Source organism: Fukomys damarensis, unplaced genomic scaffold (genome assembly GCF_012274545.1).
Source record: "Fukomys damarensis isolate Sample0158 unplaced genomic scaffold, DMR_v1.0_HiC HiC_scaffold_29, whole genome shotgun sequence".
NCBI classification, from domain to species: Eukaryota; Metazoa; Chordata; class Mammalia; order Rodentia; family Bathyergidae; genus Fukomys; species Fukomys damarensis.
The window spans coordinates 5,409,158-5,426,505 of NW_022900941.1; the positions used below are offsets into that span (position 1 = coordinate 5,409,158).

Here is a 17,348-nt window from a genome sequence, read left to right on the forward strand (position 1 = left end):
AAAAAAAAAAAAAAAAAAACTTTTCAAATATTGGAAACTGAAGATCTCATATTATTGTTATTACTACTTTTCTTGAAATAAACAACACACTTTTTGTACAGGTAAGCATACTGCACTTAATATAGATTCTTGCAGCAAATTTGTTTGAAAGAATGCTCAATCTAAATTTGATGTTTGAGTAAACTGGATCACTTTTTACCTAAGGATTTTAGACAAGTAATTTTTTTTCTTCTATAAAAATAATATGCTGCGTATCTGCTCTACCAAGGATCAAGTGAGACATTAGAATGCTATTTAGAAGGAATGTCAACTTGTTTCATCAAAGAAAATGATCCATAATGAAGAGAAAAGTAAAGGGCAAAGTCCATGAGTTCATCACTTCCACTGTGTGAAGTAGAATGCTTAGACTCTGTGAAGCATCACTTTCCATGTGACAAGGAGTATTCACACAAGCCATCTCCTCCCCTCATTGGTGCCCTGCTTTGCAATTAGCCTAGCTTAATACAGGATCATCACAATGGCTTTGTCTCCACTGGAGACAGTGTCCTAAGGCTCCTGATAAGCAACAGAAGATTTCTACTCTGCATTTCTTGGTTATTTATAGTTGTCCTAAAATAAGAGATGATGAGAGATGATGCTTAGTGCATGGTCTAAATATCTAGATCAAGTTCGATTTACCAGCAGGGATATCAGGCAGCAGTGTGATCTTCACACCATTGAGAAGGCACATATCTACATATAGCTCTTTCTCCTTTGATGTCTGAGAATTCCATCTCTTGGTGGTTAAAATATTGACAACACTAGTTGAAATGCCAAAATTACCTGGATTAAAGACCTTTAGGCCTACAATACCTTTACTCAGATTACAATTTCAGATCAACATAAATAAAGATATAAGTTAGTATGGGGTAGACAGACTTATGTAAATCCAAGCTCTACCACAATTAGCTGTGAATTTTTGAGCTAGAGACTTAACCTCTCCGAGTCTGCCTCCTCATCTTTAAAAATAAAGTTAATACAGTACCAACTATTTTAGAATACTGCTGTAATGATAAAAATATAAAGCTGAAGCTTCTAACACTGTTTCTCATGCATAATAACTTGGCCAACTTTGATGACTTTCATTCTTTCCTCACCGCTCAGGTTCAGGGTAAGGTATGAAAGTAAGAACCAAAGAAGCAGAAGACACAGAGGTGCTCTGGAATAGCACATCTTACATTTGAATGTGGCAGTGAAACAGTTGTTAAAGCAGGGATCCTGGTCTAGCAGTTCTGGGTAGAAGATAAGATCTTGCACTTTGAATAAACCCCTGGTGGAAACACTTCTAGTCTTGAAGGAGAACAGAAATAATGATGAGAACAGCCTGTCTTGATGCCTCCTGTGCCTGGGGCAGCTAGGGCAGGACAAAGAAGGGAAATAACATTGCAAGGGGAGAGGAAGGAGTCCAGGGAATAATTTCTGCAAAACTGAAATTTTTTAAAGACAAATTCAATTATGCACACATCATGCCTGCCTAACTCCATCCAGATGGGAGACTGGAGCTGTCTTTAGTATGCATACATTGCAGTGTTTTGGGGCGATTAGATCCTTAGTAGCCGTACCTGGTTATCTGAAACAAATTCCAAGAGAGCTTGTGCCATGCCCATTGTGGGAATGAATTCTGATTCCTTCACAGTTTCCAAATCCCATTTCCTCACGGGGAGTCTGACAAAACCAAACTGAAAAGCAACTTTCAACAGGCCTCCATAGATCCTTGGAGTTTTGGGATTATTTCTGGGCATGTTTATAAAGGAATCTGTCCCACAGAGGGAAGCAACGGCTATAAGCCTCTTCCTCCATCTATGAGCACAGGAAGCTGAAAATGCCTTGACACAAGAGGTAAGTTCTCCATGGCAACAGAATTGTCATGCTACTTGCATACAGTCTGCACTTTCACAAGCAAGCACTTCAAAGAATAATATTCTAGCAAAAAAGGATTATAATTTCAAGGGACAAATGGTAAACATAATTGTTTGCAAACTGTATTTGGAAAAAAAAAAGGATGGAAGGGGAAATATAAGCCTTTGCTCTCATCAGGGCAAAGATGTTTAGTACTATTTGCCTTTTTAATCATCTAAAGCAACTTAAATCCTTCTCCTCATTTTCAAGGTCTGAGCCATAGCTCCCTGCTGATGCTGGGCCACTAGCTCCTGTTTCCTGCTGACAGTAAGTGCATCCCCAACCTCGGCCAGCTTAATGCCCAAATCAAAAGCAATCTTGCCACAGAACAAATCACACTGACAAAGACAGATCATTCCTAAACCACAATTATATAGATTGACTTTACAACCTAAGTGAATGGTAATCTGACCCCCAATTTAATGTATTTTGTCATATTTTCAGAAGTAATTATTTCTCTTTCTTGCTTTTCATTTGTGTTTGTGTTTGTGAGATTAGACAGAGGATAAAAGGAGCACGGAAGTAAAAGAACACAAATTCTATTTGGCAAATCCCCTCCATAGATGAGATAAATGTGGAGACTATTAAAGTTGGGGTTTTAAACATCTAATCCTCCTGGATTTGGGGTCAGTTGGCCAGATTTTGGCTGGACAGAAATAAATTTGGACAGCAGCTGTTTCCATGGGTATTATTTTTTTTTCCACATAAAGATTAGTTTGCTGTTGATTAAACTTGCTGTACCCATGGATAATAAAAGTGCATCAGACATCACTGGACAGGCTTTCCAGACTCTGTCCCTCAACTTGTGAATGCATCCCTGCTTGTGTAATGGCATATTTATAAGTTGCACAGACTTTCTCCCTGAATACAAGCAGACAGATGAATGTCTGCGTTTCTCCTACATCCTGGAGGCAAAATGACCTTTAGTCATCCATGATCAAAGCGCACTAATAGCTTGTAGGCTTTCCAGGGGATTCGGCACTTTTAAGAGATGCTCAAGCACTACAAGGGAGTTTGTTGGTGTGAAAGTGTTCAGCAGTGGTGCTGTTGTCCACGTGCCACCAGAGGCTACAGAATTCTACTGAGGAAGATGTAATTTAATGAAAATCAAGGCCTTTACGACTTGGATTTTATCTGTGGGAGTACACGAGGCAGTTCTTTGACAGGTGTATGGAAGGTGGCCTAGCATACAGGAGAAGGAAGTCATGAAGTAGTGTGACAAATAAATAGATGAGTGGAATACATGAAGAAAAACCTAAACCAAGCTTGTGAGTCATAACAAAGTACAAAGCATCTCTTCAGTATCATCCTGGGCCACTGGCTAATCTTATTCTTGCTGATTTAACCCTCTGGAAGAAGGTACCTATCATTTGGCTTTGCTATTTTCTGGCTGACTTGAACTCAGATACTGTAAGTTACATTTTATTTTTATAAATATGTGTCACATAGGGTTAACCCACAAGTTAATCTTGGAAGATGTGGTGATGGTTTGCTTTAATGAAGCTTTAGCAAAAATCAACTTGACTAGGTTAAGCAATGGCCGGAGAGCTGGTAAAGCATTATTCCTGGCTCTCTCTGCAAGTGTGTTTCTAATGAGACTGAAATCAGCTGGCTGAGTGAGGCAGATGTACCCTCCACAGAGTGCTTGTGCATTATTCAGTCCCTTGACAGACCAAGTGAAATAAAAGGGCCGGGGAAAGGTGAATTTGATGTCTCCTTTCCAGCGAAGACATCTAAGACAGATGTCTGCTGAGACAGAATGGCAGCTTTCTGGCACTTTGGGCTCTGAGCGTGGCACAGAATAAACCTTCTTCCTACCCTGCATCCCTGCACGCTCCTCAGGCCTTAGACTGAGAGTTACCCCATCTTCTCCACACATTCTCAGGCCTCCCATCCCAGAGAGAGGGATGCCACTGGCCAGCCTGAGTCTCTAGCTTGTTGCAGAAAGCATAGTGTTGCCTTCCTAGTTTCCACAATCACATGAGCCTTTTTCATATTAAATCTCCTCTTGCACAGCTATGTGTGTGTGTGTGTGTGTATGTGTGTGTGAATGATTTGTTCTATTTTTCTAAAAAACATGATTAATACAGGCATTAAGTAGTTTTGTATCCACTTAATAATGTAATTCTAATAGTCTTTTCTTTCCCTTCAAATGCCTGTGAATACACAGGGCTTCAAAACACCCCTTGAACCACCTTTACCATTTTCTTTATTAGAGTTGAGTAACTTTTTGATATGCTCATTCTATATTTGTATGAGAGCTATGACTTTAACAAATTTAAAATTGTATAGGAACCTTTCTACATTGTTGGTGGGAGTTTAAACTATTACATCCACTGTGAAAAGCCAGATGGAGATTTCTCAAAATCCAAAACTAGAAATTCCATTTGACTCAGGTAGTCTCCTTCTAGGTATCTTTCTGAAGAAGTTGAACACACACTGATACACGAATACTCATGTTTAGAGCAGCAAAACTTAAAATAGCTACATCGTGAAAAGGACCTATGAATACCCAAGTTTGTAACAGTAAATTTTAAAGTAGCTGTGTTGCAAAAATCAATCAGTGAATGGATAAGGAAAATGTAGTATTTATACAAATGGAAGTGCTATTCCACCATAAAAATGATAAACTTGAGGCATTCATAGGCAAATGGATGCACCTTAACAGCATAATATTGCAGGAAATAAATCAGACATACAAATTTAAATATTTCATGGTTATAGGAAGTCCAAAATATAAATGCAAAGAAAGACAAATGTTAGATAATAGGAAGTAGGGAGATTTTTTTCAAATAGGAAGGGGAACGAGATGGAGGGAGGGAGAAGGGGCAGGAGGTGTAGGGAATGAAAAAGAATTAAGACATGTTGTATAAATGCACCAATTCCCTGCAGTAAATGTAATCTATGCATTATAAACATGCACGGATAAAAAAGCAAAAAAATATACTTGTTCAAGTATTTCCTGCCCACTAATTTCAAACTAATTCCTGGGAATAAAGAAAGTGAATATGCTTCTTGATTTCTGAACTTTTAAGATTGTAAATAAAATTTAGAACAGACAGTTGTGTGTGTGACCATGTGTGAGGATCTGATAGTACAGCATGAATATAGTTAATACTATGTGTTATATACTTGAAATTTATTCTGATGTTTTCATACCCTAGTACACATGAAGGTAACCTTGGGAGATAATAGATGTATTAAACTAAACTGTCTGTGATAATCATTTCACAATGTATAGTATATGCATATCAAATCATCACACTGTCTACCTTAAATATATAGTTTTGTCTACTATACTCCAATAACACCATGGGAGGGCGAACTAATAAAAACAACTCAGAGATGTCCTTGTCTAAAATACTGAAGTTAAACTGGGCATGGTGGCGCAAGCCTGTAATCCCAGCACTCGGGAGGCTGAGACAGGAGGATCGCTGTGAGTTTGAGACCAGCCTGGGCTACACAGTGAGTTCCAGGTCAGTCTCTCAACTACATAGTGAGACCCTGTCTCAAACAAACAAACAAAAAAGATAAATAAGTAAATAAATAAGAATAAAAATAAAATCCTGAAGTTATTTTCACCTTATGGGCAGGACAGTGTCTGGAGGCCGTGGGTAGCATCATGGGTGTGGAAGTCAGGCTTTCTGGGTTACAGTTTGGCATGGCAGCAGCCACTCTCTGTATAACATTTATCACTCTTGAAACAAAGCTAATAATAATACCTATAGGGAAGATCAAACTGATGCACGTGAGGGCTTGGAGCAGTGATGGAATGGTGGCGCGCCTGTAATCCCAGCACTCGGGAGGCTGAGACAGGAGGATCGCTGTGAGTTTGAGACCAGCCTGGGCTACACAGTGAGTTCCAGGTCAGTCTCTCAACTACATAGTGAGACCCTGTCTCAAACAAACAAACAAAAAAGATAAATAAGTAAATAAATAAGAATAAAAATAAAATCCTGAAGTTATTTTCACCTTATGGGCAGGACAGTGTCTGGAGGCCGTGGGTAGCATCATGGGTGTGGAAGTCAGGCTTTCTGGGTTACAGTTTGGCATGGCAGCAGCCACTCTCTGTATAACATTTATCACTCTTGAAACAAAGCTAATAATAATACCTATAGGGAAGATCAAACTGATGCACGTGAGGGCTTGGAGCAGTGATGGTTTATGGTGAGCTCCTATGCATGGTTGTCATAATTTTTGGTTTTATTCTGGTAACATAAGATGATGAGTGGGAATTTCTAGACACACAATCCCTTCCCTTAGGGGAAACACTCTCTAATGTCTCCACAGATACCTACACATACATTAGATTTCATACACGGGGGCACAACTTGCTCTTCAGGATACATTTGATGTCTTTCATGAAATGAAAGGGAAGATTTAAGGAATCCACATAGAAAATGAGTGTTCAGGGTTGTAATTACTTGAAGGTCCTGACAGCGGCAGACAGGACATCAGTATGATTTGAGAAGGACAAAAATAACAGAGGCTCTACTCATATTTTCCCTATCAGTTAAAGCTATAGTTTTTCTCTTTGATTTACTAATTTTTCATTTGCCTATCCAGACATATGACAAAATTTATAACTAAAATTAACAGAATTATTTTTATGTTTTATTATAATATCCGTATTGTCAATGATGTATATGTTCTATATCTTTATACAGCTTACATGTTTTATAAACACTATAACTTACTTTATCCCTCACATATACATACATGGTACAACCTTTGTATTTTCAGGTACTACATCTGTATACTCAATCAAATAAAGATAGAAAATATTTTAAAACTTTGCTTATGAACTGAACACATACAAACTTTTCCCCTTATCATTTATGATTCCCTAAAGAATGTATTACAACCACTATTTATTTAGATGACATTTACACTGTAGTAGGTAGCATAAACAACCCAGAGGAGGTTTAACATAGATGAGACAAAGTATATAGGCTATAGAGAGCGCTGTATCATTTGACAAAAGGGACTTGTGCACCTATGTGTTCAGGTACTCATAGGGGTAATAGAAAAATATGCACAAATATATACCCCATGGATACTGAGATATTGAGGGAAAAAATATATATATATTATGTACATGCATGTATTATATAGAGTGGTACCTCAGTTTACGTGCTTAATTTTGTTATGACTTGGGGGAAGTTGGCTGTGTTTGTGTTTGTGTGGGGAAGATGGCTGTACTTGTGTTTGTCACCCAATGCGGAGTTTAAAAATGGAAACAAAATGTTGCTGAATGCTTCTGTTTTTTAACTAAGTTGTTCACAAACAAGTTATTACTGTTCATATATACATATATATATATATATTACTGTGTATAATATATGTGTGTAGAAGATTCATTCTATATATGTATATCCACCCTCTAATGTGACTCTTGCTCTCTAGCTATTCAACTGCTTGTATATACTTAAATCTCTTTCTATATATAGATATGTCCTATTCTGTACTCTGAAATATATGTATGGTTCACTTTTTACACACACTTATATGTATGGCCACAGGTAGTATCCATACAAAGCAAAGTAATTATATCAATATTAGCACTAATAAACAGTGCTAGTCCTTAACTACTATCACAAATTGGACTTTAAAGCAATCTGCACTATTTCTGTGTGCTCCTTATAAAGAGTGGACCTATGCTTGTCCTTTGCGTGTCAGGGATCTGGCATGGTGCCTACCACATAGCAGGTGCTCAGTGAATAGTCACAGAAGGATATGCTATTCAAGAATTCATCCAATTTTGTGGTTTCCAACTCTTCTTGCATTTTCAAATCACCCAGAAAGCTTTTATTTATTCACTTGATCCATATCCTTATTAAGTTTCAACCCATATGATTGAGAACATGTGGCAGAAGGGCTCAGGCGGTGCTCCCATGAAGCTCTCCAGTAACTCAAGTGTGCAGCCCTGAAATGAGAACCCTGGAGCCTGAGCCCACTTTCCCAAGAGGACAGGGCAGGGCTCCGGTGAACGGTGGGGAGACTGTCTGCAGCATGGGTGCTGTGCCAGAGCATGAGCTGTAGGCCCGGCACCTTAACTCTGCGACTCTGTCTGCTCACTGCAAATACCACTGTCTCTCTCTGCAAATAACACGGCCAGGTGAGCGTGCAGCACTACTTCAATGATAAAAAACGAAGACAGGGGAAGCTAAGTGACTTACAGAAACTCACAGAGCCTGGCAGTGTTGTAGCCAGCATTTGAATGCTGGTTGCTTAGTTTCTAAGGCTCTCTGCTTTTGTACTGTACCCCTCTTTCAGTCATAGTAGAGAATCCATTTGTTAAAATGGAACACTGAGAGTATATACACCAATTTTCACATATTGTAGAGATACTAAGCTTTTAACTCCAGGTGTGTGTAGTCAGTAAGATTGTAGATGATTTATAATCTTGCTTTTATTAATTGTGTGCTTCAGTTTGTTTTTATTTTTATTTCTTTCTTTCTTTCTTTCTTTTTTTTTTTGTACTGGGGATTGAACTTGGGTCCTTGTGTTTGTGAGGCAGGCAGTGGAACCACTGAGCTAAACCTCCAGCCTCAGTTTGTTTTTAAACAGCAATATTAATGTTGTAGTTACTTTAAGGTTATTGAAAAACTTTAATGAACTTTATCTTTTATAAACAAACCATAATAATATCCTTCTGATACTATTGATGCTGTGTACACGAAATGTGAAAATACATAGAATGCATTTTAAATAGCGATGTTCACAAAGGCCTCTTGTGATAAATCCAAATGAATTCTGCATTTGGAGGAACACCGGTCAGATATGTGAGTGATCGTCATGTGTTTAGATGTATGGTTACATTACACTCTACCCATCTCCTCCCATGTCTTTTCCTGAACTCTACCTTTGGACAGGATCCCAGCAGATGGAAAAAACTCTTCCCAAGGATTCACCGTGTCCTTATCTTGTACTTGTCTGTTGAAGTTTGATCACTCTACTTACCAACTCTCCAGTGGAGCTGAGCGGGGCTGGGAGTACCAGTGAGGTCTGAGGAGCTGCAGAAAGCCATCGGAGACAGCAGTGATGCCAGTGGATCATCACAGTTGTCTACAGTGTTAGGAAGGAGACAGAAAGAGAAGGCAGAATCTGTTAGCCAAGCCTTTCCATAAAGAGAGATAACATGATGTTATTTACCATCATTTTTTAAGCACTTGCTCTAAAGTTTATAGTACTTTTTTCTTATATCCTGCATCTACCTCTTACAACAGCCCCAGTGGACAAGAAAAACTTCTTTTCACAGAAGGAGAGAAGAGGAGTCCAGGAGTTTGTCCAATGTCACAACGATAGAAACTGGCATAGCCATAATTCTCAACTTTTATGAGACTCGTATATTCAGCTACCATCCATGCCTTTAAATGGCAATTTATGCAAGGCCTTAAATCATGGCTATTGTGTTAATTCTAGAAGAAGGGAGGCCACTGAAGAGGGGAACCTTGTTTAACTCTCTCCCATCTTCTGTCACGAAGACCCCTGAATAATTATATGTAGAAGAAGAGGATAATTTTGACTAATTTATTCTTGGTTGTGTGAAAAATCACTGGAAAATATGTTACTTATTCTAATAGCTCATTTATAGTCCATGAAGGAAACGATAATAGTCTCAGATTTTGAACAATCTCAAATATGACAGTCACCTCAGTAGCTACACTTTCAGCTGTGCTTAAATGTGACAAATATACCTTCTAAACCTTATCTGATAATGTCTTAATGTGAGACAGGGCAGAACCACAGGCAAAGAGGTGGTCTTGACAACACAGTTATGTTTCTCCAGGTTGGCATTAATGTTGGGACCAATCGGTTCTTGTAGAGCATGGACTTCACTCTCAGCATACTGGTGTTTAATTGGAATTTTCACACTCTCCAGACCTCATGTTGAAGATCTAACTCCACTGTAACAGTACTAAGAGGTCAGATATTGAAGAGGTGGTTAAGCCCGGAGAGCTACACCATCATAGGCTGATGGAGCGCTTAATAAAAGGCCTCTCGGGTCAAATGGAACCTCCAGTCCAAACTCTTTGAGGTATCTCCATATTGATTTCCATAGTGGTTGCACCAGTCTGCATGCCCACCAACAATGGAGAAGGGTTCCTTTCTCCCCACAACCCCGCCAACATTTGTTATTGTGTGATTTCTTGATAGCAGCCATTCTTTGTGGGGTGAGGTGGAATCTCAGTGTAACTTCTTTGTGAGAAATGTCTGTTCATTTCAGATGCCCATTTTTGAATTGGGTCTTTATATTTGGGGGGAGTGATTGTTTTGAGTTCTTTATACATCCTTGATAATAGTCCTTTGTCTGAGGAACAGCTGGTAAAAATTTTTTCCCACATTATAGATTGTCTCTTAGTTATGCTGATGGTTTCTTTTGAAGTACAGAAGCTTTTTAGTAAGATGAGATTCCAGTTGTTGATTCTATCTGCTAGTTCCCGTGCTACTGAGGATTTGTTCAGCCATCCCTCTGCTGGGTATCTTTCCAAAAGAACTAAAAGAATCATATCACAGAGAAATATGTGCACCCATATTTATAGCGGCACAGTCTGTAATAGCTAAATATTGGAAACAGCCCATTTGCCCATCCATTGGAAACTGGATAAAGAAGATGTGGTTTTTCTATAAAATGGAATATTACTCAGCCATAAAGAACAAGAAAATAGATGCATTCATAGGAAAATGGATACATATTGAAGATATACTCCTAAGTGAAATAAATAAGTCACACATGTGTAAATACCGAATAATTTCCCTGGTGTGAATAATCTGCAACAATGCATAAGATTCTAATAAGATTATTAACATTTAGAAATGTGAAGAAAGGAGCTAAAGGTGTAGGGAAGGTGGGATGGGTAGGGGAAGAGTAAAATGGGAAAAGAAAAAAATGTGAGAGAATGAAAAGATGGAAATAAAGTGTTTGTAGATGGGGAGGGGAGGAGGGGGTGAAGGGAGGACAGGGAAAAGGGGAAAAAATGAGAATCAAGACTTGTCATGTAGAGGTACAAGATCCCAACAATGAATGTAACTGTACTGTATCCCTAAAATGTACCAATAAACTCAATTAAAGCTGAAAAAAATTAAAAAAAAATAAAAGGCCTCTCGGGAGTGTAGTCTCACCCTTCTTGTCTTCTGGCATGTAAGGACACCACAAATATACACTTCCTAGATGCTGGAACATTGATATTTAACTTCCCAGTCCTCAGAAACGTGAACCAATAAATATCTGTTCAATCTAAGTAACTCACTCTCAGGTATTCTGTTATAATAGCACACAGTAGATGAAGACATTGGTCACCATAATGTTCTGTACTAATTCATTTACTAGTCTGTATCTCTCACCAAGAGGCTATCTTGTTGTCCCCTAGAAAACACTATGGGCGTGATATTTCTTGAATAAAGGTTTCTTGAAAGAATGAGATGGTGAGTCACAAGAGAAGGAAATAAGCAAAGAAAGGATCAATGAATCAATCAGTTAATCAACCCCATAGTACTCAAATTGTTTTCCTATTTTTTTCATTTTGTACAAAATTGATCTTGCAAGACATTGACAAATGACCTCATAAAATTTAGATACACTTCATTCAAAATACATGTGAAATGTGATGCTCAGTTTGAAGGCAAATTTAATGTAGTAAAGGATCTCAGGAATAATTATTTTGACTTTTTATAAAAGAATATTTACATAGTATCATGCTTGTTTATCCAGGAAGTTCTGAGCTGTATTCAGCTAATTGCAGGGAAATTAATTAGACACATAAGGATTAAATTCTTGTGTGTTAAGAGTGTTAGAAAATCAACTGGCAAACTGTATTTCCAGTTTCTCTCAAACACAAATGTTGGAAAAAATGTTCTGAGGCATTTGACAAACACCAAACAGAGCCACATCTTCACCAAAGAAGAATAATATAAAAATCACAGGAAAAGCACCTTGGTAGTTATGGCTAATCTGTAAAAAGAACGCAGAGATGTGTCATTTATACACTTGTCATAGCAAGGTGAAGGGAGCAGCACACACACACACACACACACACACACACACACACACTCTTCAAAGCATTTGTTTGAAAACATACATTTGTTATTCTTTTGACTTCGGGAAGTAGTTGGAGCATGATGCTGATCTTAAATTTGCTTATGACTCCTTCATTATCAAGAAACACAAGTGTGGAAAAATGAAACCGACAGGACTATTCAAAATGTGAGTACATGCGCACACCACACACACACGGAGTCATCAATATCAAAATTTGCGGTTATATCCATCTGCCCTTTTCAAAACCTCTCCATCACCTCACAATAACTCTTAGCCTTCCTAGCAGTCAGGTCCACTAAAATACAAATAATTTCAAGGCTAAGAACTATGTTTATTATGCTACATATACATTTCTTAATGTTTAACATGTATACCATGATATTATCATTTTTATTAAATCCTTAAGGTATTTCTAGGTGTGTTGGTGATATCTGTGAATGTCTCCTTAGGCCTATTTTCCCAAATCCCTTGCTTATATAAACTTCTTATTATCTGTTTAACCAGTTTTTCTTTTTTTTTTTGAGACAGGGTCTCACTATGTAGTTGAGACTGCCCTGAAACTCACTATATAGCCCAGGCTCACAGCAATCCTCCTGCCTCAGCCTCCCGAGTGCTGGGATTACGGTCATGTGACACCATGCCTGGGTCTTAACCAGTTATTTTTACAGCATATATGTTGTGCTGTAGCAGGTTGACTGCACACATGTAGAAATTTCAAGTTGCCTTGGGTCATATATTGCTCACGAAACAACCCCAGAATTCAAATTGTTCTTTTATTAAAGTACTCTTTGGGGTCAAATATGTTAATTGTTAAAAATAACTATGGAATAATAGAAACAGAATTTACATCATTTAAAATTAAGTCAGTCCAAATATTTATAAAGTCCTATTTTGTGATTTTCAAAGGAGAGATGTTAGGGGTAGATTTGAGTAAGAAAGACTCTCAGACCTCAGAAACTTTAGACTGTAAGGAAATATATCAGGGGACAAGCTTACAGTGCAGCCACAAAATGGGTTCCTCAGGGTGTACACGTCCAGGCCACAGACCCACACCTTCTCCTTCGGCGCCTGCCTCTGCCCCTCCAGCAGTGGTGTTGGTGACAGAGAGCGGCCAGAGCCCGGGGATCACAGACGGCTGCTGGGATCCCATCCCTGTCTCCTCCTCTGGACCCTACCTGCCTTGTACCTCTGCTTCTGTACTTAAGCTTCCAGCTTGGTAAAATCACAAATTTGTAAAAAAAAAAAAAAAAAAAGATCTGTGTTCATGGCAAAGGCTCAGAGGAGATTTTTGAGTGATTCCTATCTTTGGAGATTCTGTGTGTTTCAAGAGGGGCCTTTGGAGAGCCTATCTGAACTTCTGATCTGCTCCTCAAATCGACGGGTATGGAAAACTTCCACATCAGGCAGAAGAGTGGCTATCACCCTCTCTCTCTAGAACAAGAATTAAATTCCTCTGTCATGTGCACATCACATGAACAATGGTGACACTTTCACTTAAAAATCGAACAGATCAGGCCCTTTCTCAAATTATCCCTGGCCGCGGGGATTTAAGAGTTCGCCATATAAGACTGCTAACTCCAAAAGCAGGTATGATTGCAGACATGTTTCTCATTCATAAAGCAGAGGGGAAATGACCCAGATACATGAGAAAAATAACTAGGTTTATTTGGGAATTAGGATACTAAAATTGAACCCAGATACTTTGAAATGAGCTATATCCCCTGCCCTGTTTTTCCCTAAATTGATGAGTTTCCCAGGCTCGTCTTAATCTTGTCATTCTCCTGTCTCAACCTCTCAAAATACTGAAATTATAGGTGTGCACCACCATGCCTGGATAACAGTTTATTTTTATTTTGCTTTGTTTCATGATTTATTGTATCCTGGAGTAGAGACCTACACTTACGATATCCTGATCCCTAGCTCCGTTTCTTCTCTTGCCTCGGCAACTTGAGATAAAACATTCAAGTGAACTAAGCTTTATTTCAATGGTCCACAGAATAAAGAATTTTGCTATATCTAGCCATACAATTATTTTAAGGATGGAATAAAAATGGACAGTGGGCAGCTCTGCTTGGAAAGTATGAAACCCAAAATGAGTCCAGGAAGCTATTTATGAATCATCAGTAATATCTTATTGCAATTGAGAGAACTATTTTAACAGTTTTATTTCTGGGATCTCATTTCTGTGCCATGAAATATGCCCAGGGATTGGTGTCCAAACAAACAACAACAACAAAGCTCTCCTGGGGCCTTGCAGTGGGCCAGATTAGGAGCAGAAGATAAAGCAGAAGGAGTGAAGGAGCTGAGGGATGGCAGAGTCATGCTGCCTCTGAGGGTGTGCAGCCTGGACTGCACGTGGAGCACGGGTCCCGGAAGTACGGAAAGGAAGCTCCACCTATTCCACCTGCCCGGCAACATCCCTTAAAGAACCCCCACCGTGTCATTGGATTTTAGGCTCCACTTGCATTCAGCCTTCTGACAATGTGTTGGCACCTCACTAAATGCACCTTCTGCTTCCTCCAGAAGTGTGTGTGCGTGTGTGTGTGCGTGTGTGTACATTCATCAGTGTTTAATGTAGCAAGAAGAAGAACAAACGAAGAAACCAAGATCCAGTGGAAGATTTTTGAAGGTTAGGGAAAAATATTGAGAGAGACAAAACATCAATCGTTTCTCATATCCACTTCCACTGGGACCACCCAAGATAGACCTTACTGACTTTCCAGAGAATTGTTTCCAAGAATGAGCCAAATGTCATGAATGCATTGGCATAGAAAAATATTCTCAAAAAGAGCTCTTGAAACCTTCCTTTAGTGAACCTTTTTCTCCCCAAATGCAGGTAAAGTTAAAAGGTTATTTTAAAAATGACATCTTTTATTTAAATCTGATGCATGATTCTTCATTTTCCTTCAACAAATAACTATGGCGTCATTTCACTGTAAAGCCACTGATGCTGCACTGCATCCTTGTACAGATGAGAACCCATACTTGTGGGTTTGACTGAGGCACCTCTAGGTCTTTAGCTCATTACTGCTTATGTAATTCCAGGTCTGATTGCAAATAACTTTATGTTCATAGAATGCTAAGAATCAGAACTGGAATGAATTTCTGAAATTGTGGTATTCAAGCCTTTTGCTTTACAAATGATGGGATGAAGGCTTAGGGAGGAGACAGGACCACCTACTACAGGACAAGCCTGGACCAGAACGTCTCTGTGCACTTTGCACTGGTGACTACAAAGACACTCGGGTTGCCACCGTGACAGAAGGCTGATGACTATGAGTCCCATCATTCTTTCTGGTAACTGTTTTTATGGGTGACTCCTGTTATCTCATTATCCTCCCCCGTCTTTCTTTATTTTACAAAAGGAAATAAATAGTCTCATTCCTGGATAAGAGGAAATAAATAGACATTTGAATCTCCTTTCTTTCCTTCTTTCTTGCTCCCACAACTTTTCCTAACCCCTTTTATTCAAAGATAAACAAGCAAAACATGGAATGACAAAAGAAAAAAGGTAAGAAGAGAAAAAAGAAACGTGGGTTTGCTTATGGATATTTTCCTGCCTATACAAAGCCTTTGTTTCACATTTTCAAGCTGAGGAAGTAGGGATAGTTTGTCCTTTAAATATATGTGTAATGTTCAATGGTAAAGGTCTTCTTTCACATTAATTAGAAGGTAGAGATACAAAAAAAAGAATTCTGCATAAATATGATATTTACAGAGCTTCATAGAAATTATTATTGACTTTAAAGGTGATTCTACCATAAGTAACATTTTTGTTGCCAAAATAGATTTTTATTCATTATTGTTAAAATACTAGTAGAGTTACATATGGTACTGAAGTGAAATTGTGTATATGGCTTTGATTACCACAGTAAATTGTCTGCATTTGAGGATTTGGAGCTTCAAATGTTCACTTGTATTTATAGGTGAGATAAAATTCCTCTTAGCATTGTACACTTAATGGCCTACTTTGTTTAAAAGACATAAAGCACACATTTCGGTGAGTGCCTACAACAGTGTTTAGCAGTGATAACTCATGCTTTTAGCTTCATTTATTTTTCCCCTTGTCACCTATAATTTTACTTAGCAAACATCAAAAATAAAGAGTGCGAAGTCATTCTTGAATCGGACTCCACCTGCCTTCTCCACCATGAAACTGCAAAGATAAATTACTTCACAATGAGCAGACCCAGCAACAATAGCTCTCTGCCATGAGTCACGAAGAGAAGGTCAAAGCTTCTCTGCCCTGACACCTGTCTCCAGATTGTTGGAAGACTGTTTTTTGATCATGTGGTGGATGCTCATGGCTAGGCTCTTTATTGTGAGAAGGCAGAATAAGGGCAAAGACATAGACCCCCGAGCCCAAGAAACCAAATACCTACTTAAGCATAAAGAAAGTTACAATGCATGCATAAAACCTTGTGTTCAAACTTAAAGCCAAGAAGCTCCCATGCTTTCATTTATGAACAATTACATGCACAAAATCTCAAGGAAGTTAAGCCAAATAAAAAATGTAAGCCTAATATCCAGGAGCCCTTGGGCCCCTTTGTATCTTCACTGTGAATGTGGTCTCATTTTGCCTTTTTGTATCCCCAGATGCTCAGCCACAAAGTGCAAGCGTTACTACTCACTGGTTCCATCCTCTCGCTTTGACTGAGCACATACTGGATGTGAGGGCTTCTATCAGGCTTCCGAGAGAGTGAGAACATTGCAGCCGATCCCTCAAGTACGGCTGAGGTGAAACACTCTGTGCCTGCGACAATGATCGGTGAGGAGCAGATGGAGTAACAGCAGGCATCCAGAAGATGGGTCAGTCCTGCTTAGGGGTCAACTAGACGCCTCTGGGAGTCTACCCAAGCTTTTTGGATATCAGGGAAAGCCTGAAGGAGTTACAACCCTCCCTCCTTACGAGAGCTGCATGCAACACCTTTAGACCCAAGAAGTGAAGGAACTCAGACACACGAGTCTAAGCATCACACGGTTTCTCTCATGTGAAAGGCTTACTCTCCTGTATCTATAAAGTATGAAATAAAAGACACAACAGGAAAAGAGAGAGTTCAAATAAAAGTAATATAATCCAGTGTGGATAATGTCTCTAAAAGTGTACCTTGACTTGTACAATTGCTTTACATGTTTTTTATGTTCTTTGACCTATTAGTCTGGTTATTCATCTGTATATATGATATTTACCTTTAGCAAATTATTCTGATACAGGAGAAATGAAAGTAGGGTAGAGGAAAGGGCAAAAAAATGAAATGTGTTTTTTACACGTAGCAATCCCTTACAGTTAATGTAGTAATCATTATGTACTGCAAACATGTACAGAAAGAAGAAAGGAAGAGAGAGAGAGAGAGAGAGAGAGAGAGAG

At 38.7% G+C, this 17,348-nt stretch overlaps 1 protein-coding gene across 2 annotated transcripts in view; it reads right to left on the reverse strand.

Moving 5' to 3' along the window:
• Positions 1-17,348, reverse strand: part of Cntnap5 (contactin associated protein family member 5) — an 801,158-nt gene that overhangs the window by 604,315 nt on the left and 179,495 nt on the right. For both annotated transcript variants that reach the window (XM_010637689.2, XM_010637692.2), the window contains exon 2: positions 8,902-9,006. In XM_010637689.2, the coding sequence (XP_010635991.1) occupies positions 8,902-9,006 (105 nt within the window). The remainder of the gene's footprint in view (positions 1-8,901; positions 9,007-17,348) is intronic.